The sequence below is a fragment of the Podarcis muralis genome, chromosome 10 (genome assembly GCF_964188315.1).
Source record: "Podarcis muralis chromosome 10, rPodMur119.hap1.1, whole genome shotgun sequence".
Classification (NCBI taxonomy): Eukaryota; Metazoa; Chordata; class Lepidosauria; order Squamata; family Lacertidae; genus Podarcis; species Podarcis muralis.
The window spans coordinates 6,516,410-6,544,072 of record NC_135664.1 but is presented as its reverse complement, the minus strand read 5'-3'; the positions used below and the strand labels follow the sequence as shown (position 1 = coordinate 6,544,072).

Below are 27,663 nucleotides of genomic sequence, written 5' to 3'. Positions count from 1 at the left end.
TGACCAGGTGGGCTTCCCTAACATTGATTCTTCGTCAGGTATCCTTTTTGACTCTCCTATGACCTTGCCTGAGCTCAGATAATTGTGTATTGGGCTGTGTCTGTGTATATTTGTGTCATCAAAGGCTGTTTAAATTAGAGGAGCAAAACACAAGTGCGTAGCTTGGAAGTGCAGTTTGGAGCAGCCTCCTCTGTTATGCTTTGACTGTCCAAGCAAAACTGGTGCCAGCCCTTGGATATATAAAGGCCCTTGATGTGGTGCATGGATATGACGAAGCAAAACCCAAACGAGCATTCTTGACTCAATGGTAACAAATCACTCTTTCCTGCAGTTTGCCAGGGAACAAGTTATTGGACTGCTAACAAAAGGAAATAACCTATACCAGTAATTTGGAGGGGGGAAACCAGAGTATCAAAGGGATGTTTGTCCCTAGGTCTTGAAAACTGTACTGAAGGTGCATATAATATTATTTTATTGTGTTTGACTGAAAATAACAGGTTTATAAAAGTAAATCAACCTTCCATATCTCCCATGTATTCTTCGCCTATAGCAAGCAAGGCAAACTTTGGATTTATGCTAGCATTCCTTCTGTTTCTAAAGTGCTACATCAGCAAAGGGTATTGAGAAGCACAGTAATTACATCTGGCAAGTCTAAACCAGAACGTATCTATTCTTTCCTTCTTCTCAGCAGAAAAAAATCAGTCACCCCCAAGATACACATCATTTGAGCCATTCTCCAAGGAGCCGCTTATTTGTGAAGCAAGCTCTTAGTTCAGAAGACTAAAATAGAGACAATGTGCAGCTCTCTGTGAGAATTTTCCATTTAGCAAAGTAGGGTAGCTCTCCCTCCCCACTGAATCTCATGATGTTTTGTGCAGTTCAAGCATGAATTTATGCTCTCTGTACTTAGAATTGTCCATCACAGTCCTGGTGCAGATATCCCATGACTAAAAGCTCTAGAGTGGACAACAAGATTGCTTCTCCCCACCACATCCCTCCTCCTAGGTTAACCCCACTTAAGCATTGCCTAGGCACTGGCGTTAACTACAGTTTAGGCTGAAAATGATGGGGAGAAATCTGGTACAGACATAATTTGCACCCATGGAAAGGGTTGCAAACCTGACTAGGTAAAGGTAAAGGTACCCCTGCCCGTACGGGCCAGTCTTGCCAGACTCTAGGGTTGTGCGCTCATCTCACTCTATAGGCCAGGAGCCAGTGCTGTCTGCAGACACTTCCGGGTCACGTGGCCAGCGTGACATCGCTGCTCTGGCAAGCCAGCGCAGCACACGGAACACCGTTTACCTTCCCGCTAGAAAGCGGTCCCTATTTATCTACTTGCACCCGAAGGTGCTTTCGAACTGCTAGGTTGGCAGGCGCTGGGACCGAACGATGGGAGCGCACCCCACCGCAGGGATTCGAACCGCCGACCTTTCGATCGGCAAGTCCTAGGTGCTAAGGCTTTAACCCACAGCGCCACCTGCGTCCCCTGCAAACCTGACTGCATACACTTAATTAACAGTAATTCGATTCATACCTAAAAGCAAAGTTTTATGGGGAGAGGGTCTACAAGACAAGACTCACCTGTAACAGTTATGCAGTCCTCCCTGAAGGCATTCTGAGTCTCCTGTAACTGGATATCTGGGCTCACCTCAACCTTGCTCCCAGATAACTGGAGATAAGCTTGAAGAGTTGCAGGTACCTTGACAGTAATGGAGCCTATTATACACAAGAACAAAAGGATTTGTGTTAAGACAATTCAAAGTGACAGGCATAAACCACTTTGGATCAGAGACCCCCCCCCCCAAAAAAAAAAAAAATTAAACAGAGTTCCATGAGAAATGTGGACTTGCTGTTTTTACTCAGCAAAAGGAAAGCAATATGGCAGCTCCAGATCTTTTGGACTCCAGAGCCCTGTTTGGATCTTCCCCAGGCAGTATAGCCAATGTTCAGGGACGATGGGAGCTGGAGTCCACAATATCTGGAGGGCAAAATTGGATGCCCCTGTTCCAAAGCGATGTGCTGGCTGCTTTCGTCAACATATTGGCATACAGCCTTTCCATAGTTAAAACCATGCTCACGGCGGCTTACAACATGGAAATCTTTATCTACCGTATTTTTCGCTCTATAAGACGCACCAGACCACAAGACGCACCTAGTTTTTGGAGGAGGAAAACAGGGGGAAAATATTCTGAATCTCAGAAGCCAGAACAGCAAGAGGGATCGCTGCGCAGTGAAAGCAGCAATCCTTCTTGCTGTTCTGACTTCTGTGATAGCTGCGCAGCCTGCATTCGCTCCATAAGGCGCACACACATTTCCCCTTACTTTTTAGGAGGGAAAAAGTGAGTCTTATAAAGCAAAAAATATGGTAATTACCAACAAAACGAAAGTAGTCATAAACAAGAAATAAAACACATCAAAAACTACATGAACAATCTGAACCATTTCCACACAAATCATAACATCTAAAAATTAAAGGTGCAAATAATTAATAGCAACAATAGCAACAAGACCCCCTAAGCAATCCCCAGCCCAAGAGTCTGTTCAGCTTTTGTAGCTGGAGTCAGTCATGGCTCCTGCCTCCCAGGCCAGATGGGAAAAGGCCTGAAAGCCAGGGAGCAGGTCCCCCAGGACTCACAGCCAAGATGCTGCCGGGCCTCTTCAGCAGCCTCAGCTTTTGTTGCTGGAGTCAGACAAGCAAGCGGGCAGAGCTCCACCCTTCAAGGCCAAGTGGAAAGTGGCTACTAAAACCAGGGATCAGATCTTCCAGGACTCAGAGCCCATATTGGACAACAAATCTTGACTCTATACTGTTTGTGTGTGTGAAGTCTGGATGTTGCAGTGAACAGCTAAGAAGTTATTAGGATGATGATCCTCATGCCACCTCTGCTTTTTCTTGTTGGAAAGGGTTACTCTCTTCATACTTTATCGGGAAGCCCTGATTGAGCTCTACAGTTTGAGAGGGAGGTTAGCTTCATTTCTGCCATAGCAATTTAAGTGACTCACTCAGCACAAATGTAAGAAAGAACGAGAGAGAGCAGAAATCATATTTTCCACAGAGTTGAAGTGCAAATTTCAAGAACTTTGCATATTGGTTATTTACACATAATGCTACATTTAGTTTGGAGCCAAATCCCATTGAAATCAGAAGAACTTGCTGCTGAGTAAAAGTGCTTCAGCTGTAAAAGCTTCACATACAAAATTACTATTTACTAACCTTCCTGAGATTTCAGATCCACTTCCCCCTTTTGATTGATAATGTAAACATCTATCTCCCCATGATGTGTAGAAACTTTCAGGAATCCTTCGGAGGAATCTGAAGAACAAAAGAATGAAAATATTTTGAGCCGTGTGGGTTCCAATGAAATAGTATGTATATTTTGTGAGTCCCATATTAAAAGACTGTTTCTGAAATGTTTGCTCCTAGGGCGAAAGCAGTGCCGTGGAGTTTTTGTGGGGGAAGAGAGAAGAAGGGACACAATGTTCTCTCTATATTTAAACTTTAATAGATAGTTTGAGACTCACTGAACATCTACATAGAAAGAACATCTGCAGTTGTTCAGAGATGGTAACATAGCTTAGTTCTTCTCAAAATGTTCATGATAACCACGTAGATATTTTTCACCAGACATTTTCATTTTTCCTCCTCGAGGAAAACAGGAAGAAGGGTTCACCAAAAGCAAAATGATGTATGGGTGATTCTAAAAGGAGCATGTTTTCAAAGGGTACAAAGATTACAAACCTAACATTGTTTTCTAAATTGTCTCTGCTTGCTATCCAGGCTTTTGATGAATGTTTCCCCCTACATACATACACTGAAAGAAAAGCTTGCATTTAAAAGTTGTTCAAGAGCTAATTTGCACAAACTCTAGGGAACAAAAGTTGCTTGTTATTTTTTGTAAAAAAAATTCTAAACCCCCACACTATGATATTAAGAGAGTTTCAGAATACATCTGAACCTGAACCCAGAAGCTAAACAACAGGAAATGCTCTAAAAATCTTTGCAGATTATGGCTGAATTGCCAGTATTTTCCCCCAACATGTACTTATTTTATCCAAAGGATTTATTAACAAGGAACAGAAAAAGTCATGGTGGTTTGAAAGCTAAATCTCAGAGATAACCAGGCAGGTAAAAGGTAAAGGTACCCCTGCCCGTACGGGCCAGTCTTGACAGACTCTAGGGTTGTGCGCCCATCTCACTCAAGAGGCCGGGGGCCAGCGCTGTCCGGAGACACTTCCGGGTCACGTGGCCAGCGTGACAAGCTGCATCTGGCGAGCCAGCGCAGCACACGGAAACACCGTTTACCTTCCCGCCAGTAAGCGGTCCCTATTTATCTACTTGCACCCGGGGGTGCTTTCGAACTGCTAGGTTGGCAGGCGCTGGAACCGAGCAGCGGGAGCGCACCCCGCTGCGGGGATTTGAACCACCGACCTTTCGATCAGCAAGTCCTAGGTGCTGAGGCTTTAACCCACAGCGCCACCCGCGTCCCTGATAACCAGGCAACTAGACAAAAAAAAAAAAAAGAAAGAGCTATTTGAAAGAGTTTTTTAACTAGTGGAAACCAAAAGCTTGATTCAGGTTTGTTCCTCAGGTTTCCAGGGTTTGTCCTGTAGCAATGATAAATGCATTTAATTTGTTCATAGTTTTTCTTTTAACAAAGCTCTTGGGCCATGTATGTGACAGATCACCCCTCCCAGAAAAAGAGCAAGAATGTGCTATTATAGCCTGTGTTTGCTACACACACATCAATGTGGACCCCATCTAGGTGCACATGGAGGAAACTGATCCAAGCGGAGTTTAGGCCCAGTTTTTGGCACAGAAACTGCCCTGGTTGCCTCGGGAGAGAGACATGGGCAATGTGTCCCTGCTAATCCTTCTTGACCTCTCAGTGGTTTGAGATACCATCGACCATGATATCCTTCTGGAGCAGCTATCCAAGTTGGGAGTGGGCTTCTGATCCTACTTGGATAGTCATTTCCTGGGGTTCCTCAGGGTTCAATATTATCCCCCATGCTGCTTAACATCTACTTGAAACCACTGAGTGGGGTCATCCAGAGTTTTGGAGTGCCCTGTTATCAGCCATATGCTGATGGGACACAGCTCTATTTCTCCTTTACATCTGCAGGTATGGCGGTTGGCAATTGTGCCAGACCATTGTCTTGCCTCCGTAATGGACTGGATGAGAGTCAACAAACTGAAGCTCAAGCCAGATAAAACTGAGGCACTGTTAGTGGGTGGTTCGCTTGAACAGATGGATGGGAGGTGGCCTGCTCTTGATGGGGTTACACCCCCTCTGAAGGAGCAGGTATGCAGCTTGGGGGTACTCCTGGATCCATTGCTGTCACTTGAGCCTCAGGTGGCTTTGGTGGTGCAGAGTGCCTTCCACCAGCTTCAGCTACTGTTGTCTATGCTCTGGCAACCTCTAGGCTAGATCACTGCAACATGCTATATGCGGGGCTGCTTTTGAGTATGTTTCAGAAACTTAGTGGCCAGGCTGCTCACTGAGGCAAGATGGTTTGAACATGTAGCACCAATCCTGGCTCAACTGCACTGGCTGCTAAGCAGTTCCTGGGCCCAATTCAAAGTGCTGGCTGTAAAGCTTTAAATGGCTTTACATACCTCAAGGGCTGCCTTTCCCTATATGAACTGAGCCAGACCCTGTGATCACCATTTGAGGCCTTTCTTTGCGTGCCGCCTGCATAAAGGGAGAGATATAAATTGAATTAACACCACCACCACCACTGTGCCCCCCCCCCCCAGTGACCACTTTTGCCATGATAATCTCTCATCATGTCTATCACTTGGTCTTTGAGAAAAATTTGTTCTTGGAATTAGGCTTCAAAGCTCGCTGCACCAAACATTCCATTTTTTATTCCCGACCAACTTTTGTGGCAATCATTTCTTCAGAAAATGCTGCCACTGTAGAGGCCAGCAATGGATGTTTGGACTGTATGCACTGCATCGGCCATTTCAGAGTAGGATCCTGGCCTTGTATGTCCACTGTTATGAAGTACCCCTAAAATCCAGCTTTTGCTAGAATTACAGGAGCCTGCACCTAAGAAGGGAAGTTCTGTTTTGACCTGCAGAGGCAGGTAAGGTACCTTACTCAGGTAAGGTATGTTCAAGCAAACAGAGTTTCAGCACCTCTTGCATAATCCACTAATTGCCACCTCTTTTCACTCTAAATCTTTGCCATGTCAAAAGTAAACAAAAGAGCATCAGATTCCTTCTGGAAGCATTAAGCCAACATGCGATCACCCAACGTGTCACTCCTTGCTTCTTCCCTAAACGCCTAATGAAGAAGTTACAGGAGGCAAAGAGATGAGGCAGGCTGCTGAAGAATCCAGGGAGTCTCTCCCTCCTGCTGCGACCAGCTCCCCTCCCCCTGGTCTCCCAGAACACGCAGAGAAATGAAGAGGGAGGAACAACAAGAGGCAAGATGATGAAGCCTCAGGCTGCTGGGGAAGGAGAGCGGTGGGAAGGCGGGGACCTTCAGTCCTTGCAACTGCCTTGTTGGCAGAGTTGCTGGGATCACTATGACTGAGCTGTTTTGTTCTTGACTGACATTGGGTGCTTGATTGTTTTATCACTGACTCCAGCTCCTGACACCATGCAATTTCCCACCTCCAACATCTTGCCCATTTCTCTCTAAAGCAAGTGGTCCAAGCCTCCTTGTTTTACCACCTTTACCCCTTCAGCCAACACTCATCACTCTCTCGTTTCCCTGCCCAGTTTTACTGCATCCTAGGTCTTCCATGTGTTTTCAGGCATGCTTTAGAAGTGTGAGCTCAGATAATTAGTTTTAACTTGCTTATTCACTGTAAGCTCTTTTGGCTTCAAGTTACAAGAGATTCCGACCAAATATCAGGAAGAACTTTCTGAAAGTAAGAGCTGTTCGACAGTGGAACAGACTTCCTTGGAGTAGCGGACTCTCCTTCCTTGGAGGTTTCTAAGCAGAGGTTGGATGGTCATCAGTCATGGATGCTTTAAGTGAGATTCTTGCATTACAAGAGTTTGAACTAGATGTCCCTTGGGGTCCCTTCCAACTCCACAATTCTATGAAACTTAGCCTATTGTTAGTGTACAGTTTAGGAAGGTCTGTGTCAATTCACATCTCTTCACATATATACAATATGTATGCTAATTCCCTTTGATATATTAGAATTACATTTGATGTCATCGTTTACTCTTGGAGTGTGCTCAGCTCTCATTGTCAAATGATCCTATGAAAGTGTCAGGGTTCCATGTAGAACTGCAGCCTTGAGTGCAAGCTGCACCATTCAGAAAGGCACTCTGTTCTTAACTGATGCACTGGAAGTTGCTCACACAATTTCATGCGCTTTCCGTTCCAGGGGTACATGACAACACAGCTGGATAATATGCCAAGGAATGTGAATGAAATAAGGGAACACAATCTCTTCCTGAGAAGAAAAGCAGAGCTGCCAGCTCAGGTCATTTGAAAAAGTGACAGCATCTTTTTGGCTTTGAAAAACAGTAAACAACCAATGATGAGAAGACAGCTTCAAACGTGGCCGTGTCCCACCCAGCCCAAAAGGAGTTTTGATACGTCGGCCTGTGGGAGAGACTGGAACGCAGCCACTCTGGTTCACCGGTTGAAAAAAACAACAGGATTTGGGGTTGGGGTTTTTTAGTTAGTATCTGTAGAAAACATAGAAGGAGCTTAAATGGAGTAGCCAGATTACTGAAGGTGGCTGTTGCTGTGCAAAACTTTGAAATACGCTCAGGCCATGATAAATGATGAATTAAGTCAGAAAATGACTGCGTTCCCAGTCTTTAGATTAAACAGGGCGTCTCCCATCTGGAATGCTGTGGGGAGCGTTTCCTAAAGCTGGCCAACTACATTTCCAGGACAGGAATTTAAATTAGAATACATTTATAAAGTCAGCATTTGGGATGTGGAGCTTCTTACAGGTGTTATAAGAATCCGGAACGAAAGAGGGACGGGAAATACGCTTTCTTAGTTTCCTTTCCTTGTCCTGTCCCAGAGATTCATTGTGGACACAGAGGATCCAATATATTTGAAATATCAGATACTATCAACCCAGTCCTGGGACAACACATGTGGAAGTTTTACATCCACAGTTTTAGCCACACTGCAGTCCAAACCTGCCTCATGTGGGCTGCAGCCTCTCACCAGCTGCCACAGTGATGCTCGTATCACATTGCTGGCACAAGCCTTCCCCATCCACCTGTTGAACATGCAGGTGTGGAGCTTGCCAGCCATATCCCCACCAGTGGCCCAGAAACAGGGCATTCTGAACCAGCCTGGGATCAGCTAGATTCCAAGCTGCTCCCGCTGCTGGTGTCAGCCAGCAGAAGCCCTGATCCAGGCCCAACTGCGACAGAAGCCTAAAGAAGGCACAGGGATCAGGCCCAATCTTCTCTCTTCCCCCCTTCTGCTTCTGGGCTAGGGATGCACTTACAATTCCACACCTCTGCAAAGCCTCAGGATTGCTCTGCTACATGGGGAGTGCAGGCGTTGTTCCTCTCCCCAATCCAACAGTTAGGGCTGTACACATGGAGCTGTTCATTTTTCAAAAACAAAGATCTAACATTATTTTGACCCCCAAAGAGGAATGGCCCTCTTCTTTCCTGTTGAAGAGCTGGGTAGGATTTAAGTACCTTTTGTCCAAAAAAAGAGCTCTGGAACTGCGGCCTCAGCTTCAGCACCTGCTCCATGTTGGAGGGGATATATACTATGTTTGCATGTCAACCTTGAAACTGTAGGTGCAGATAGAGGACATGGGGCACAATCTAGCCAAAAGGTTAGTTAATTCCCACTGGAATCAAAAGAACTTAATCACCGTCCTGGTTCCATACCTTTCCATGAGTCTAACTTGCAACTAAGCTTAGCTGCATTGCATTGATTGTGAATAAAATGAGACAAACTTAAATTCAACCGTTTTTAGGGTGGCCCTCTAGGGAAGGCAGAGAGCAAAACTAAAAGGTGCAGATGGCTGTGATAAACGATGTGGTGCTCCTGAGATATTTCAGCAAACTTGGTTTTGATGAGCACAGAAGATGAAGTGGAAGGAACAGTTTTGATAGATTTGCTTCAGTTTATGAAAGACAGATTTCTGGGCCTAAACACACAACTGATGCAAAGCCCATTTTTGTTCAGCTTTCTAAGTTGTAACAAAGGAAGCTAAGGTTTGTGGAGAAGAGGGGGAAATAATCTGCAGACCACTTGCAGCGGTTGTTTTTGGATTTTTAATCACAGCAGCCTTTAAAATGAATTAAATTTAAGTTGGTAAGGAAGCTTAGGGTTCTCTGATGAAGAGCTATTTAGGGTTTGATATGCTAAGGAAGGGGACGCGGGTGGCGCTGTGGGTAAAAGCCTCAGCGCCTAGGGCTTGCCGATCGAAAGGTCGGCGGTTCGAATCCCCGCGGCGGGGTGCGCTCCCGTCGTTCGGTCCCAGCGCCTGCCAACCTAGCAGTTCGAAAGCACCTCCGGGTGCAAGTAGATAAATAGGGACCGCTTACTAGCGGGAAGGTAAACGGCGTTTCCGTGTGCGGCTCTGGCTCACCAGAGCAGCGATGTCACGCTGGCCACGTGACCCGGAAGTGTCTCCGGACAGCGCTGGCTCCCGGCCTCTTGAGTGAGATGGGCGCACAACCCCAGAGTCTGTCAAGACTGGCCCGTACGGGCAGGGGTACCTTTACCTTTACCTTTTTATGCTAAGGAAAGAGACCAATGTATGAGTTGAGCACTCAGAATAATGAGAAAGAGGACTGCTTTCCCAATCACAAATAGGATTCCAGTTGATCTGTTTCTTCCTGATTCCCTGTTTCCACTGGTGAGACACATCAGATGCAGCAGTCATCGAATTAAGAGGAAATCAAGTGTAGCAAATCAGTTTAATATGGCCAGAGTTTCTCAGCATGATCTTGCAAACCTTTGGCAAGAGCAGGGCTTTTGTTTTTTGTTTTAACAGCCACAGCTGTTGAACTGATTCAGATGCTGGCCAGGGGGCGGGGAGAACAATGCTGGTGACTGGGCACATTAGTGGTCAGAAACAGCACTGGGACTTACTGAATCACACTGTGAGGTAATAAAGATATGAGTTCCAGGCTCTAGGAATCTGAAAAGCTGTTGCTGCTCTTGAGAACTGGGCTATAACAGTTTCGTGTTTCCAATAACTCTTGCCGCCCCCACCCCATGTGGCCCCTCACTTCTACCTGTGGGCAAGAGCAGGGTTACAAAAGAGTCTCAAGGAAGTGAGCCATGCTGGAAATTGCAGCTGGAGTATGCTAATGAGAAGGACCCACCTCTCTCCCTCTGTGTTTTATTTCTGATTTGCATTGGGATCCAGATGTTCCTCCAAGGAGTTGCATTTTGCCTGCCCCTTTCTCTACTGTTGGGACACGGGTGGCGCTGTGGGTTAAACCACAGAGCCTTAGGGCTTGCCGATCAGAAGGTCGGCGGTTCGAATCCCCACGACAGAGTGAGCTCCCGTTGCTCTGTCCCTGCTCCTGCCAACCTAGCAGTATGAAAGCACGTCAAAGTGCAAGTAGATAAATAGGTATCGCTCTGGCGGGAAGGTAAACGGCGTTTCCGTGTGCTGCTCTGGTTCGCCAGAAGCAGCTTAGTCATGCTGGCCACATGACCCGGAAGCTGTATGCCAGCTCCCTCGGCCTATAGAGCGAGATGAGCGCCGCAACCCCAAAGTCGGCCACGACTGGACCTAATGGTCAGGGGTCCCTTTACCTTTACCTCTCTACCGCCTGTAAGATCACTAAGAACATCTGCAGAAATTCTACTTATAGTGCTGTACCTTACAAACTGTTATAGAGCGGTGACTATAAAACAGGCATTTCCTGCTCTCACTCCTCTATTATGGGATGCCCTTCCCTCTACAATAAATGGCATTCATCAGCTGCATCAGACATCTTATAAAGACTTTATCTTTTTGCCCAGGTCTTTCCTGACCGACATGATTGGACCCTGTTTCTGTCTGTGCGAATTCATCAAATTCCTTTTTTATTTCATAGAATTGTAAAGTTGGAAGGGACCCCCAGAGTCATCTAGTCCAACCCCCTACAATGCCTGAATCTTTTGCCCAGCGTGGGGCCTGAGATTAAGAGTCCCATGCCGACTGAGCTTCCCCAGGCTCCATCACCAGTTCAGATCCCATTAGCACATAAGTGAAGTTCAGGGTTTTGCCCAAACGTGCATTACTTTACACTTGCTTACACTGAATCACATCTAATGCCCATTCACCAAGTTTGGAGTGATGCTTTTAGAGCTCTTTGCAATCTTTTTTTGTTCCTGTCCTGAAAAAAATGGTGTCAGCAGCAAATTTGGCTATTTTACTATTCACCGCTAATTGCTCACTCACAGGTTTGCATATTTATCACCCAGAATATTTTTTTTTTAAAGGCAGCAGGATCCATAAATCATAAGTTAGAAACACAAAACACACTTTGGGCTTTCTTCTTAGCATTATTTTTGTGCCAAAGTTTTCCATTTCGCTTTCAGTCACTGCCAGGACACCCAACAACCACACTGATCTGCTTAAAAAGGTAAAGGTACCCCTGCCCGTACGGGCCAGTCTTGCCAGACTCTAGGGTTATGCGCTCATCTCACTCTATAGGCCGGGAGCCAGCGCTGTCCGGAGACACTTCCGGGTCACGTGGCCAGCGTGACATCGCTGCTCTGGCAAGCCAGCGCAGCACACGGAACACCGTTTACCTTCCCGCTGGTAAGCGGTCCCTATTTATCTACTTGCACCCGAAGGTGCTTTCGAACTGCTAGGTTGGCAGGCGCTGGGACCGAGCGACGGGAGCGCACCCCGCCACGGGGATTCGAACCTCCGACCTTTCGATCGGCAAGTCCTAGGTGCTGAGGCTTTAACCCACAGCGCCACCTGCGTCCCTGAAAAAAACTGATCTGCTTAAAAAAAACCAAAAAAACTCTGGAGATTTTGGGTTCACAAACTGAGAGGAAAGTTGCTGAACGTGCGTGTAGGGGGGAGAGCCAATCTGACGTGAGCGTCCTTCTGGATCACATTATTTGAAGCTTGGCAAATATTCTACAGAGCAGTGAGCCATATGAACCTCACTAAGTCTGGGAAACTGATACGAGAACAGAATATAAACCACAGCCATGAAGTCAGCACAGAATGAAACGCTTTATGAAAATTTGGAATGTTTTGCATCTCAGGAGGGAATATACAGTCCTGACAATCAATCCCCACCCCAAGATACGCCATTTCTGCCATGAAAATGTTACAAGAAATTGTGTTTTGTTCTTTAAAGCAGGATATTTACCAGGGAGTGGGAAGTTTTCTACCTCTTTCAAGAAGCCATTTCCCCAGTCTGATTTCTGATATTCAAAATCAAAGCTGATATAGGAGATGAAGTAAAAGAGAAGCTTTCTTGAGGAGAAAATGCCCCAGCATCAAATATTATTGCTTCAGTGGCTGTTTTGAGTGGTTGTACAGAAGGGCCCAGAGGAAAGTGTTGTTCCTGGGAAACTCCTCTACTGCCTTCTTCTTTTTAAATGCCTATATACAATTGTTAGGGATGCAGGTGCCACTGTGGGTTAAACCACAGAGCCTAGGACTTGCCAATCAGAAGGTCGGCGGTTCGAATCCCCGCAATTGGGTGAGCTTGGTCCCAGCTCCTGCCAACCTAGCAGTTCAAAAGCACGTCAAAGTGAAAGTAGATAAATAGGTACCACTCCAGCGGGAAGGTAAATGGCGTTTCTGTGCGCTGCTCTGGTTCACCAGAAGTGGCTTAGTCATGCTGGCCACGTGACCCGGAAGCTGTACGCCAGCTCCCTCGGCCAGTAAAGCGAGATGAGCGCCGCAACCCCAGGGTCGGCCACGACTGGACCTCATGGTCAGGGGTCCCTTTACCTTTAGCTTTATACAATTGTGTGCCCAAAGAAGATACGGCACAATTGTGCACCTCCAACGAGTGAAGAGATAATCTCTCTGCTAAGGGAGCGATGAGACATCATATGGAGCTCAATAAATACAAGAAGCAGACACAAGCATGAAGCACCACAAAGAACAGCATCTTCATACATGCCTTTAAAAAATGACTACGCTGTGTGGGTTGCTGGGATTATTCCCACCCCCAAGCAAGTCCAGCTTCTACCTACCTTCAACAAATATTGGGTCTTCAAGATGGTAGTCAACTAAGTTTTAAGGGGTCTAACTTACTTTATTGTGATGTCATAACCCCCAGCCAATCAGTATATTCTACAGCCAACTTCTGGTGTAATCAGAGAGAACCTGTCCCACCCCATTTTAATTATAATTAAAATAAGGAAAATTATGGATTTTCAGCCTCCCAAGACTTTATTCATTCCAGTAGGATTACCTTGCAGGTTTTATAAATTATTGAATCTGAATTTAGGGCAAATCTTGCCAGGGGCAGCATATACATTTTGTTGGTGCCCAGGATGCAAAGCACAAATTCAAGGTCCCTATTCATTCGGTGTCCTGGGTAAAAATAGCAGGCATTGATGCTGAATGAAATACATGCCATCAAGGCTGGAAAAAGTATTACAAATTCATTTTGATAGCCCAGCTGAATGGAAATTATTGCCTGCATGAGGTTGAACAATCTGGATAGAATTATCGTTGAGTGTCTTGTTACACACCAGATGTCTGGAATGTATATTACACAAGGATCGTCTTTCATTTTTTGACTCTGAGTCGCAATGCTTTGTCTTCCTATTGATTGCACTCTTTAGATGCATATATGGTCGCTACATCCCAAGACAAAAATGCATTCATTTAAGTACATCTCCTTTTATGAGATGTTCTTAAACTTTTAATTTATGCTGTATCTTATAAGACAATATATATAAGTTCACGACTGTTCCAAGAGAGTTCCAAACCACAGTGTTAAAGACTTAACAGACACAATACAGCAGGAGTCAGTCATGCTGAAATCTAAGGAACTTGAATATCTAACTCTCTTTCGCACCACTGATTTCAGTGGACCTCTGAACGTCTAAGGTGAGCGGAGGAAAGCTTCAGAAAAAGAGTTTTGAAGGAGCTTTTCAGGCTCCCCTGATCATGCTTTTGGCTGAGCTGGGTTTTTACCTGCTCCATACCTGATGTTGTTTATGAAATAATAATAATAATAATAATAATAATAATAATAATAATAATAATAATAAATGATAATAATGATAATAGTTCAGCAGCTACACAATTAAAAGTTGCCCAGGGCTGAAAAGCTGCCCACACCTGACATCTGCACAGGTAAAAACAAACAAACAAACACCCTTCAACTTACCTACTGTGATGTTTCCTGTTTTTGTTTCAAGGGTTGTGTCTCCTGCAAAAAAATTAAAACAGTAGTTTGAAGCTTGGTGTACGACGGTTTTAATTCACACAGTGAATTAGCAAGATGTTGAGTGGTCCTGAGGGCAATTATCAGGGCCAGCCCATCCATGAGGCAAGGCGAGGCGACTGCCTCAGGTGACAGGATCCACAGAGGCAGCAGATCCTGAAGCAGATCTTTATTGCCCCCTTGTTGCTGTTGCAAATCTTCACTCACTCCTTCTTCCCTGGCGGGGAAGGAGGCACCATTTTTCCCCAGGTGCTAAAATGTCTTGGGCCGGCCCTGCTAACTATAAATCGCCTCTTATTTGCAATGTGCTGACACACCCAAAGCAGAAATTAATGCCATCTATAGTCTGTCTTTTTTAACATTTTACAGAGGTGGTTTATATGAAAAAAATGAGCAAACAATACTGTTCCCCAAAATATCCAGAGCTGATAACTATTTCATTTTGGACCAACCCACCCACCCCTGCCCAATTGTTTTACATGGGGGGGGGGAATAGTGATTGGAATGACCTTTTTATGGATAGTCCCAAACAGTGTACACAACAGATTACTAGCAAGTTACAAGAAATACATCTCTCAGCAAATAATGGAAAATATTTTCCAGATTGTGAACATGTAGAGTTGGTGACATTTTCCCACTCCCCCACCTCAATCTGTGTCCCTTCATGTTATTCTGCAGAATTGCATTTTGCTTAACTTTCCATCTGAAGATGAGTCGCAGTTCTGCAATTTGCCTGGCAGATCCTGGGTAGAAATTGTTCTGATACTCTTGGCTAGTGATAGAGAGAAATGGAGTCTGGGCATCCTTGCCCACAATATCTGCAAGGTGCCACTGTAGTATGGAGCTCTGCATACAGAAAACTCGACTGCGACCAAGTCAAATAGCCTAAAATGAAACTATGACACCTAGAATGAAGCAATGGGAGAGCAGGCCCAGATCTGCAGCCTTTGTTGTTGTTTTGTCATTTAATCGTTTAGTCATGTCCGACTCTTCGTGACCCCCTGGACCAGAGCACGCCAGGCACTTCTGTCTTCCACTGCCTCCCGCAGTTCGGTCAAACTCATGTTTGTAGTTTCGAGAACACTGTCCAACCATCTTGTCCTCTGTCGTCCCCTTCTCCTTGTGCCCTCCATCTTTCCCAACATCAGGGTCTTTTCCAGGGAGTCTTCTCTTCTCATGAGGTGGCCAAAGTATTGGAGCCTCAGCTTCAGGATCTGTCCTTCCAGTGAGCACTCAGGGCTGATTTCCTTCAGAATGGATAGGTTGGATCTTCTTGCAGTCCATGGGACTCTCAAGAGTCTCCTCCAGCACCATAATTCAAAAGCACCCATTCTTCGGCGATCAGCCTTCTTTATGGTCCAGCTCTCACTTCCATACATCACTACTGGGAAATCCATAGCTTTTACTATGCAGACCTTTGTTGGCAAGGTGATGTCTCTAGAATCGACCAATTAAGTCACAGCTGTGCCCCTGAGCCCTGCCTGCTTGTGGTGACCACATGACTCCTATTAATTCAGTGCAATGCTTACGTATGCCAAGTAAATGCTGGATGTTACCAGCGTCAGATATCTGGTGAGATGGCTATAAATCATCAGTTTTAATCATCCTGGCAAGATTTCATGCTTCAAAATAGCAAGCAATTAAAACCAGCGGAACTGAAAGCTGCCTTGGCTTGGCATGTAACTAGCTCATCTGCAATTCTGTCCAGAATCTTGTCTTACCAGGAGCAGAGCTAATGGATTTGTATCACTGAGCTGGCCAAATCTGTATTCTGCTTTCATGGTACAAAGTGCTGTCTGACAGCTGCTCTGGGACATAAAGGGATTCTGGGAAACAGGAGATAGGGTTATGTGCGTTCAGTAGAGAGTCCATCTCCTCCTGTCTTCTGGTTTGCAGAGATTTCTTGTAAATAACAGGGAGGGAGCATGGAAAAGCTCTTAGCAGAAATCTACCTATTATAGGCAGAAAATGAAGTGCTGTACTCTTGCAGGATTCCTGATTGCACCAATGACCCTAATATGTTGATCTGGCTTCCAATTCCACTTCTACTTCCTTGATTTATGATCCCACCTGTGTTCTTCCTTATTGCGAAACTTTCTCGCTATGTGATCTATCCCAGCCTTGAACTAGGTTTTATAATTTAAGGCACAACTCACCCCCCTTCCAGAGACTTCCAAGATGTGATGCATTTAATATTTCAAGGCTTCTTGTAGCCCTGTACTTTGAAGGTCTAGCAGTGATTTTGAGCCCTCCTAAAGTATTTTAAAAGGTCTTGTCATGTGTTTTTTAATCTGTCCTATGGCTTAACACTCCCCACTTGGAAGCTGCTTGGGGGGGGGGGAGAGATGTTTTTGTGTGACATTGTGCAACCTTGGGGTCACAAGCATTCAAATATGCCTCCCATGCGTGGTGCCCTGCCCAGGGAGGTGCAAACATCCTGAGGATACAGGGAGGTGCAAACATCCTTAGGTATGGAAAAGAATGAGAATCCTGAATCAGCCAGGCAGAGTAGCTGGCGGGATTGGAGTGCCAGGATAGCAACCACCCCTAAGTTTGCAACCTCCTCCAATAAGGTCTGGTGCTCAACTAACTCCTCCGGAGTAGCAAACTTGGTGCCTTCAAAATGTTATTGGACTCCAACTCCCATCAGCCTCAACCAGCATGGCCAATGATAACGGATGATGGGAGGTGTAGTGTGGCAACATATGGAGGATATCCCACCGGCTATGCCTGGCTATCTATGCCATGTGGAAAGCTTTCGAGGCCTAGAAATTCATACTCCTTCACTCCTCTGCTAAGTCTAACCATCTGCATTCAAGTTGTGGCCAGGCTGGAGCACAGTTCATGAGGTCCTTGGGGATAACGACAGTCACTCTTTGGGGAGAGGGAATTATATCTTGCAGGGTGGGGGCTGTCTCAGGAAGTCAGGTGATTAGATCCTGTACAGGTGTCAAGGCCTTTACCCAACAGCTCTGAAGTCCTTGCCACAAGGTCCACTCCCTGGGACTTTTAGAAACCTCCATCCCAGTCCATGCTCTAGTCACTACTTGATGCTAGGGTCATGACACGTATGTTCCTGATCACATGGAGGGTCTACACATAGATGCATATATTGACACTTGTATGGAGATGCTCTGTATTCAGGGCCTTTCATCTACTAAGCAGACCTGACAATCTCTTCAGGGACAGTTATTTCACAGGAGTGTTTTGAGTAGGAGGTAACATTTCAGTTTCTTCTGAACATTAGTTCAGTTTCTGATCCCATCCTGTATGTAGGGCTCAGATTCAGACTATGATCCCAAAGCAGACTGTGCCCCTGTCAGGAGCTCAAATAAGAGGACCTTCGGATTCATTTAAGCTGCCACAGAACTACAAGTTACAGCATCTGCCTAGGAAGCAAGTATCCTCAAGTCTGGCCTTGCCCATCCTGGCTGGCCAATGGACTCTCCCAGACAGGAAGGACTTCCTGTTACACAGAATCACAGAACAATAGAATTGTAGAGTTGGAAGGGACCTCAGGGGTCATCTAGTCCAACCCTTGGATTGCAGGAATCTAAACCAGATCATACTCGACAGATGGCCATTCAACGTCTGCTTATGAACCCCTGAGGAAGGAGAGCCCATCCACCTCCTGTGGGAGTCTGCTCCACTGTCAAACAGCTCTTACTGTCAGAAAAGTTCTTCCTGATGTTCAGCTGGGATCTCTTTTCTTGACTTGAATCCACTGATTCGGGCCTAGCCTCCAGGGCAGTGAAGCATTACTGTGTGACCTTTCGATTCAGACTCTTTCTTCTTGCTCCTTGGGCCTACCTACTCACATGTCCCTCTTTCCTCTTTGGGCCTGACTCCTGGCTTCACCCTACAGCTCTGACTCCTGGCTCCTCCTTGATTTTGGTTTCTGATAATTGCTCTTCTCTGATCCCTGCCTTGCTCTTCAGCTCCAATTCCCCAGCACATCTCCCAGCTCATCTCAGGCTGACGCCTACAGCTCATTCCCAAAGCCAGACCATTTGCTCACAGTCTTTTAGAATGGCATGTATTCTGTTCTCCACTTTCAAAAACCACATTGTTTTGTAAAAAAAATTCAGATCTTCTCAAATAAGATTTACCACCTCATTTGGTTTATGGACTTTCTGAAGATACCCATAAAGAATGAGAAACATTTTAAGATCAACAAAGGTCTCGCAAATCACATTATCTGAAGCAAGTTCAATATGCTGCTTTAGAAGAATTGTGTGGTCATATAATTGTTCCACCAATACCAGTGCTTAATGAAGCCTATAATTTTTATGCTAACCAACCCTCAAATCGAGATATTCTGGGGAGAGGAAAAAGTCAAATTCTAGCCAAATTGTTTATTCTAAACTAGTGCTAACATCCAGGAATTACAGAAGTTGGGCAATGTATCATTGATAAAAGCAATTCAAGCTTTCTTCATTTTTGCTCTTTATAAAGTCATTTTTATAAAGTCCACGTTTTGTTTATCTGTATATAGTAAGATACAAGTCTAACTTTCAGGATTAGGCTGAGACAATGTTGGTTCCAGAATATGATGACTATGTCTCTGCTGTGCTAGAAGCTTCCCGCGGCCAATCAGAAGCCACGCCTTGGTTTCCGAATGTTTTGGAAGTCAAACGGATTCCGTTCGACTTCCAAGGTACCACTGTATTCTTTGAGTTTCTGACTTTGGATCATCATCAGATGCAAGATTAAATACAGAGGAAGGCTCCAAGATACAAACTCTATAATCCATCTTGCTTTTAGCCCTGATGTGAGAAGCCACAGATATCTACTAATGAGCAAAAACAGAGACATCTGAAAAAACTTAGGGTTCCTTCCATTTATGTTGCAAGCACTGCACAGAGAGATGACTCTGAGCTTGTTGCTGTTGTTCCTCCCCACCCCCAGTTCTATGTAGATGGGTCTGTGGCTACCAGATACCTGTCCTACCCCCCATCCAAAAAAATGGCTAAACTGGTAGATACTTCCAGAAAGTTTTAGGGTGGCCCATTTGAGGCCCCATGACACCATCTGGAAGGAATCACCACTCATTGCAAAACTCATTCATTTTCTATTTGCTTTTTCTACAGCATTTTAACTTCCCATAAAATATGAATACCGTATAATAAACACATTCACAGTGCATTCCTTGGCACATTAACTCTGAAGTAAGTCCTACTCCATTTAGTGGAGTGTATTCTCAGTGAGGTGTATATGACTGCAACTTCAGTATGACTTACTTCTGAGTAGGCATGTATAGGATTGTACTGTCAGAAGTATGTTTCATTTCTGATGACTCTAAAACTTTTTATAGAAAGAACGCTTGTTTAAAATAACAGAACGTCCCAGTAACATTTCATTAACAGCATTCTGAAAATAAGCATGAAGCAATGTTAAGGTTATCTTGTTTAAACTGGATGCAAATCTATTTGCCTTTTTACAGCACCCTGGAAGAAAAATACAACATATTTTTATAGGAAGTGTTGTAAAAGTAACCTGAAACACACACAACACAAGTACGAAAACAAGTTGAAAACATCCATAATAGGCCTTTGTGAACAAATTAAGAACCTATTAGTTAGGAGCTTCGAATTGGACACTGGCAAATTTACATCAGTGTACTACATGGCAGCTAAATATAGTTCATACTTCCATAATTTTTAAAATCAAGTTGTATTTATTTATTCAAGACTGTGTGTGCCCAGTCAGCCTGGCTCTATTCTGAAGGCTGGGATGACAGCCAGGAGTTTAAGTTAGCAGCCAGTTCACTATGAAAAAATAAAGAGAGGCATACATCTAGGGACTGGGGTGGGTGGGGCAGAAAGGACTGATGGCATTTGAAGCAAGATGGACACTTGAGTTGACAGCTTGGTGCCATAGTGCTGAACTTCTGTGGCCTTATAAAGATGGGTAGTTTTCAGATTCAGTATAAGCTTCTGAATCACCAAGGCTGAATACCTCAAGCACATGGAAAGTCTGCACACCAGGAGTGGTAAATTATGACTAGAGGAACTGCACACCCACACTCTGACCACCAACCTAAGCAACATGAAGGATACACAGATTAGTCATCTGCCCAAGAACAGATGAGAACCCCTGGACCAACACATAGGATGCTCTTGACTAAGAATGGAATTGGCAGTGCCTTGGTTGGAGTGCACCATGCCAGCCCAAACACCCAGAGAAATGTTTCCAACAAATCAGCACAAACACAAGTCATAGTGACACCAATTTGTATCAAGAGACACTAACCCCGCTGATTTCTGCAAAGATTTAGATCCAGTTCATAAGGGAGAGCTCCAAGTTCCTTCCCAAACTGGGAATATACATGGCCCCAGGAAGGGCAACACTGGCACAAGAAAGAAGCATGGCATTTTCCTGGCCCAAATATTTCCACTGCCTGTCGTTGCTAGAATGGCCACACTGAAGCAGCATTCACATATAATTACAGTAATGAAGGAACAGATCCTGTTTATGAAGAAAATATTGTTATGCCAGTGGAATTCCTCTAGCTAAGAGTATTGCGTTTTCCACCTGTTGTTGGTGTAGTTATAGGGTACTTCCCTTAAGATACCACTTTATGTATATAAAATGCAATCATTTAGCCAAAAAGCTATAGCTTGCTAATAGTGGCTGTCAGTATAATAGTTTATAGTTTTGAGTATGGTTTATTAATCTGCCATGCTTGGAATTAGGTATGGCTGCAATCCTATATACACTTAGCTGGGAGTTCCACTGGGTGTTTATCACAGATCAGAAATGGTATCGCCCTGGCCAAGAAGATGCCAGCATGCTCAACAAGCAGAGCCAAAGAAGCTATTACAGGCAAGAAGGCCTCCTTTAAAAAAGCAGAAGTCTTGTCCAAACAAAGAGAACAAAAGGAACACAAACTTTGGCAAAATAAATGCAAGCAGACAATAAAGAATGCTAAAAATAATTTGAGAAGCACGTTGCTAAAAATACTAAAATCAACAAGAATTTCTTCAACTACAGGACATCTGCTAGGGAAGTAGTTGGGCCCTTGGATGATAAGGGAATCCGAGGTGTGGAAAAGGAGGATAAAGCGATTGCACAGAAGGTGAATTTTTGTGTGTGTTTGTCTTCATAGGGGAAGATAAAGGGCAAATCCTGGCGTCTGAACTAACTTTTGCAGGAAGGGAGTCTGAGGAACTGAGGCAGATAGTGGTGGCAAGACACAAAGTTCCAGGCCTTATTGAAAAAATAAAAACTGACATATCGTGGCATTTAGCTGGCATCTACCCAACAGTTCTCAAAGAACTCAAATGTGAAATTAATGACCTTCTATCACAAATATTTTAAAAGGAATTTGCTAAACAAAATGTATCTCTAATTGCAGACCAATTTGCTATCTTACCATGAACATTCCCCAGCAGAATGTCACCAGCTGTTGAAGAGAGCAATGAAGATTCTGCATAAAGATATTTGGCTTTTAATAAGCCATTTTTGGTAGAAATGTGAATAGATGACCCTTGTAGCTTTTCTATATTCACACTCTGTAAAAGGGGGGAAATGAATACATTAATATAACAGCATTACAGCCAAGAAACAGACAAACATCCGTTCATCTTCATGATATATTAAGCTACATCTTTCACATACACATGTTCATAGAGCTCCAGATATCTGCTAGCTAGAATCTTCAGAATAGACAGGAGGTGGGGATGGTATAGGATGTGTCCAATTGGTTTTATTTTGCAGGCAGGATTCAGGCCCATACTGTAAATGTAGCCATAAAATTAAAGCACTCTGTCACAAATCCACTTTAAAAAAGAACTGGACTTTTTGCAGGTTGGAAAGTGAAGGGAAAATGCATTGAAAAGTTTAGAATGAACAAATGACTAACAAGAGAACGTAAAAACACCCCACAAGCAAATCAGGAAATGCAGAGTGAACGTTCATTGTCATATAACTGCCCCACAAACAAATCAGAATAACTGTTCAATAAAGATGGAGTATTATCTAACCATGTAAGTCTTGTGCAAGCACAGAAGTTCAGAAAGTGGTGACAAAGAAACAACAAATACACAATATACAAGCAAATGCCTGATAATGTCAGTGCCAATGACTGAGGAGCAGCGAAGCTGCACCTAAGCTGAGGGGAAGGGTGAAGACAGCATGAGATTCTGTGTCTGGCTCCCAATCTCTTGGGAGAGACTTGACTCTCTGCAACAGCCCCATGTGGCTCGTCCACGTGGAAACCTGGGATGGTAGTCAACTAAATTTTACTCAGAGTAGATTCAGTCAAATTAATGGCTCTAACTTCATCATGTTCACAAATTTCAATGGGTATACTCTGTGTAAAACTTAATTGGCTACCGCAGTTGATACCTATGGTCCTCTTCACGTTGTCAACAAAGAAAGACAAAGCTTGCAGCTAGAAACAGGTGCATTGATTTGCAGAATGACAATCCGTGAAATTTCATAATACTGAATTAGCATTAGAAGTTGAAGTACTCCCTTGATGGTGGGACAAATGGCCAGACCTGTGGTTGTGGGCATGGATAACGCATACAAAGGAGAGTAAGAAGCTAGAAGATATATGGCACTGCAAGTAAACAGGTAAAGCAACATCTACTTTTTTGAAGAGTCTGCCACGTTCATGTAACAGTTGGTCGCAAAAAGTGAAAAACTCATTGCCTGCAGCAGAGCATTTGACTGGAACTACAGTGGTACCTCGGGTTAAGTACTTAATTCATTCTGGAGGTCCGTTCTTAACCTGAAACTGTTCTTAACCTGAAGCACCACTTTAGCTAATGGGGCCTCCTGCTGCCGCCGTGCTGCCAGAGGACGATTTCTGTTCTCATCCTGAAGCAAAGTTCTTAACCCGAGGTACTATTTCTGGGTTAGCGGAGTCTGTAACCTGAAGCGCCTGTAACCTGAAGCATATGTAACCAGAGGTACCACTGTACAGCTTTAATGATTGCTAAAGCCCAGTGTCACCATCAAGGCCCAGATGCGTGGATTTCTGTCTCTAGTGCAGTGGTGGGGAGTATTTTTGGCCCAGTAAGCCAGATTCTCCTGTGGCCCAATTTCAACAGGTGGGTGGGATAACCCACCTGCCAACCCCCTAGCATCACTATGGTATCAGATGACTGACAGGTGAGTTGCCTCACTTACTTGTCAGTCCATGGTGCAGCACTTCCCAAGAGTCCAACAGCCACCTGGTTTTTGGGTGCTTGCGAACTGCAGAGAAAGGGGCTTTGCTGCTCCTGCAGCAACAAGCGGTTTGCATTGAAAGTGCTGCTAAAATGGAGGAAAGAAACTAATGCAGGCTTCCTCAACCTCGGCCCTCCAGATGTTTTGGGCCTACAACTCCCATGATCCCTAGCTAGCAGGACCAGTGGTCAGGGATGATGGGAATTGTAGTCCCAAAACATCTGGAGGGCCGAGGTTGAGGTAACCCGAACTAATGGCTCAGCCCCAGCTGCCTCATTGGCTGCAGCTGGAATAAATTAACAAGCTCTTGGGAAATCAGCACAATTTACATCAAAAATTCAATAGCCTCAACACTGGAGCTGTTAGCTTAAGTCTTTGGTCTTCCAGCTTGGCAGTCCATGGCTGTACCATGGACTGCCTTCCTAACCTGGTTGGTATTCTGCCTAGCTTGTTTGCTTGTGCTGGAGAACAAGGGCTATATTCAAGAAATGGTCTGGCATTGGCTTATCCCAGGAACCCCTGGCAAAAGTATCACTCTGCAAGCCTGTTGGATGCGCTTGGGCACACCATCTGGTTTTGATTTGGCTCTGGCCACCGCAGAGTTTTGTCAGCGTGCCTGACAAGAAGACATATATTATGCCTGATTGTTGCAAAAGTGTAATAAGGCTGGAAAAGCAAAGGAACAATAACATCTACAGAATATCTGAAATCATGACCATATGATTTCAGCCCTCCCACTCATTCGTGATGTTAGGGTTTCCCTAAAACTGATGCTCTGTAGAAGGCTGCCAATAGCGGAGAAGAGGGGTCAGTAGACTAACACCAGTCTCCCAGCAGGATCAAATGGTGGCTCAAGACAGATGTGGATAAATTCTTCGTTTTTTAAGAGACGAAGAAGGATACAGCAGGCAGCCAGAGCAAGAGCCAGGATAATAAAAGTCTAAAGATGTTTTACCAAACGAACAGTTTCTACAGTCACACTGGAACTATTGTAAACACGAAGAATATAATAGATCCTAATACCTTATCAAATTTAATTGTGTTCTACTAAGCTCGGTTTGACTTATGCTGCAATAAAACATTCAGATGCTTTTAATTTCCCGGTTCAGTCCTGTCTCATATGCAATTTTGTGACCCAGCAGGCCTATCTGATTTAAAGCTGTGTATTAATTTGGCTTAAAATCTGCTCTAGCATTTCAGCACGATCTATCACAGCCTTATAAAATGAAGAACTGTATGATGTAGTCAAGCTGCTGACAATTCCTCCGAAACAAGGAAGACTCTCGACCAGCTGTTCAGCAAGGCATCACACCTCTCTGCGGAACACAGCATCTCTTACTCTCAACCACTGTTAAGCAGGACTCGGGTACCTGCTTATGTGTACGTACGCCAGATAATTGGGGTCAGACATCAGCACTGAAAAATCATGCAATTACTGTCTGTCCACAAGGCAGTTTAGCGCTTCCATCACTTGGTCAGTTGGGTACACACTCCAGTAGGTACGATGTGATAAGGAGAATTGGGTGGGGAACCACATCTGCAATGCCAGTGGGATTTTAGGCTAGTCCAGGCTTCCTCAACCTCGGCCCTCCAGATGTTTTGAGACTACAATTCCCATCATCCCTGACCACTGGTCCTGCTAGCTAGGGATCATGGGAGTTGTCGGCCAAAAATATCTGGAGGGCCGAGGTTGAGGAAGCCTGGGCTAGCCTCTCTGTGGAGAGAGGCAGCCCCAGGAAACAGTTGCTGCTTGTTTCTAGCTGCTACTTGGGTTAACCCCATTTTATTTGTTAAAATTAAAAACAAAACATTTGAATTAATCTGCAGGTTTTTAAATGTTCATCCCAATCTCTCTCTCAATGTTTTAAGCATTTGCCCCAGTGACTGAAGTAGAAAGTGTCCAGTTTCATTGCCAGGGGAATTATAATGCACAGCTACAAACCTCTGACAGTCTTGGTTTACACTGGAAACGCTGACAGAGCCCTAGCTACATAATGATGACTGTAGTCGATGGAACAAAATTGTCATAAAAGCCCACATGGCAGATAAAATACAGGCTGATTGCTAACAGAAATGGCTCTTCGAGAAAGCAAGCCAAACTTCTTCCTCCAAAAAGTTGGCTGCTCTGCTATTGTGCTTGGAAGATACGTGTTATACATGTCAGTTTTGACGCTTAATTCTACAGCTGTGGTTTTGCTGGTTTATATATAGGGTTTACACACAGAGACACACACCACAGAACATTATATGGTCACTGCAAGATAAATTAGTATATTATAAATTCTATGTTTCTCATCTGGATAAAAAAAATATTCAAAAGAACATGTGAAGTTAATCACTAGCATACAAATCAGGTCTGTAAACAAAGGGTGAGAATACACTCAATGAAGGGTTACTGCGCAAAATGCAATCCTTTGTCAATTTCTTCCTCTTTCCTCCTACAATATTGAGGCACTGTTAGCTACATTGTCATTGTATTGTACATTTCCTCATGTATGAACATATCACTGGTGAGGAAGGGTAAAGGTAAAGGGACCCCTGGCCATTAGGTCCAGTCGCAGACTCTGGGGTTGCGGCGGTCATCTCGCTTTATGGGCCGAGGGAGCCAGTGTACAGCTTTCTGGATCATGTGGCCAGCATGACTAAGCCACTTCTGGCGAATCAGAGCATTCCAATATGACTCCCTAGCAGGGTTAATGTTTCAGCTTATCGACGGATCATGTCCAATTCTTATTTTCTAGACATTTCCAGTTTGATATGTGAATTTTTTCACGCCATTCACTTTTGTTTCCTGATTTCCACTTCCTGAATTATGGCAACCCTACTTTAGTATCTCCCAGACAGAACTGGAAGTGTGTATTTTTCTATACTACGCATTAAGATTCTTATGGCTACCACAATAACCCCACTTATTGTACTTTCTTGCTTTATCAGAGATTATTACACATCCTGAAATACAACTCTGGCTGTCTTTTAAAACAGCTGTATGTTAACACAACAGTGAGTTCTTCACCCAGTGTACAGTGGAACCTTCACTTATGTACAGCTCTACCTACGTGCAATTCCAGTTACCACCTTCCGTAGGTGCTTCGACTTGTAAACTTTCCTCTAGATACAAACAGAGGCCTAGCCAGCAGCCTGGAGCTTGCCTGGGGGCTGTGGGGCAGCGCTGGGGCCTCCGCCGCTGGGGAGAGGCCTCCAGTTTTCCGGAGCTCACCCTGCTGGCTGCGGAGCTGCGCTGAGGCCTCTGCTGCCAGGGAGAGGCCCCCCATCCCACCCCCGAAGCTGTGGAAGAGGTGCCGCCTGCAAGAGGCACAGCAGGGCGCACTGCAGTCCCAAACCCTGCCGAGGAATTAACCTGAGAAAGTCCAGAGAAGACCCTGGCCTGGCAAGCAGAAAAAGTGACCCTGGCCAAAGTGAATCAGGTCCTTACTGACCCCTGCCCCACCCCCAGCTTTTAGCCAGATAAGCCCACCCACCCTCAGTCCACGTAAGAAAAAAAATTAATGTTATTTTTTTTCATCTACAATACTGTCTTATTTATTTTATAGCACAGTACATTGATTATTGCCTTTATTTTATGGATCTATGGTCTCGTTAGAAAGAAAAATCCGTGTTAAATTGCTGTTTTAGGGGGTGTTTTTCATTGTCTAGAACGGATCAATTCACTTTTCCATTACTTTCTATGGAAAAGTGTGCCTCTACTTATGTATGTTTCTAGTTATGGCCGGACCTCTGGAACGGATTATGGTTGTAAGTAGAAGTTCCACTGTATTCTAAACAAAGTAAGATGAAGCAAAAGTCCTGTAGCCATGGCTTACTCCCTTGTAAAGGCAGTTAGGACTGCAGCCTTAGTCTCTCTGATCAATTCATCTCGGCTGAGGTAAGCCAAAGGAGGTCGCAAATAATCTCTCTGCTCTTACAAATTCACTTTAAATTATTTCCAAGGAACTAGCTGGAATTATTATTCCTGCAAGCAATTCCAGCAATAAACTAAGCACACTTGAGATATTGCTCTTTTCTTGCAGGCCTTGAATGGATGGGAAAATTCTCTGCTGTCTACCTATGAGATATTTATTTACCCCTGGGCGCTGCTCAAGTCAGGGTCACATTATACACATCTCCAGGAACAGGAACACTTCCCAAGAACAAAG

At 44.5% G+C, this 27,663-nt stretch overlaps 1 protein-coding gene across 1 annotated transcript in view; it reads right to left on the bottom strand.

Annotated features, from left to right (window-relative positions):
* FAM185A (family with sequence similarity 185 member A) overlaps nucleotides 1–27,663 on the bottom strand; it is a 38,704-nt gene that overhangs the window by 5,551 nt on the left and 5,490 nt on the right. Inside the window, exons 5-8 of the mRNA XM_028745699.2 lie at nucleotides 21,708–21,846; nucleotides 14,276–14,317; nucleotides 3,215–3,313; nucleotides 1,582–1,716 (exon numbers count right to left, since the gene is read on the bottom strand). Coding sequence (XP_028601532.2) covers nucleotides 1,582–1,716; nucleotides 3,215–3,313; nucleotides 14,276–14,317; nucleotides 21,708–21,846 — 415 coding nt within the window. The remainder of the gene's footprint in view (nucleotides 1–1,581; nucleotides 1,717–3,214; nucleotides 3,314–14,275; nucleotides 14,318–21,707; nucleotides 21,847–27,663) is intronic.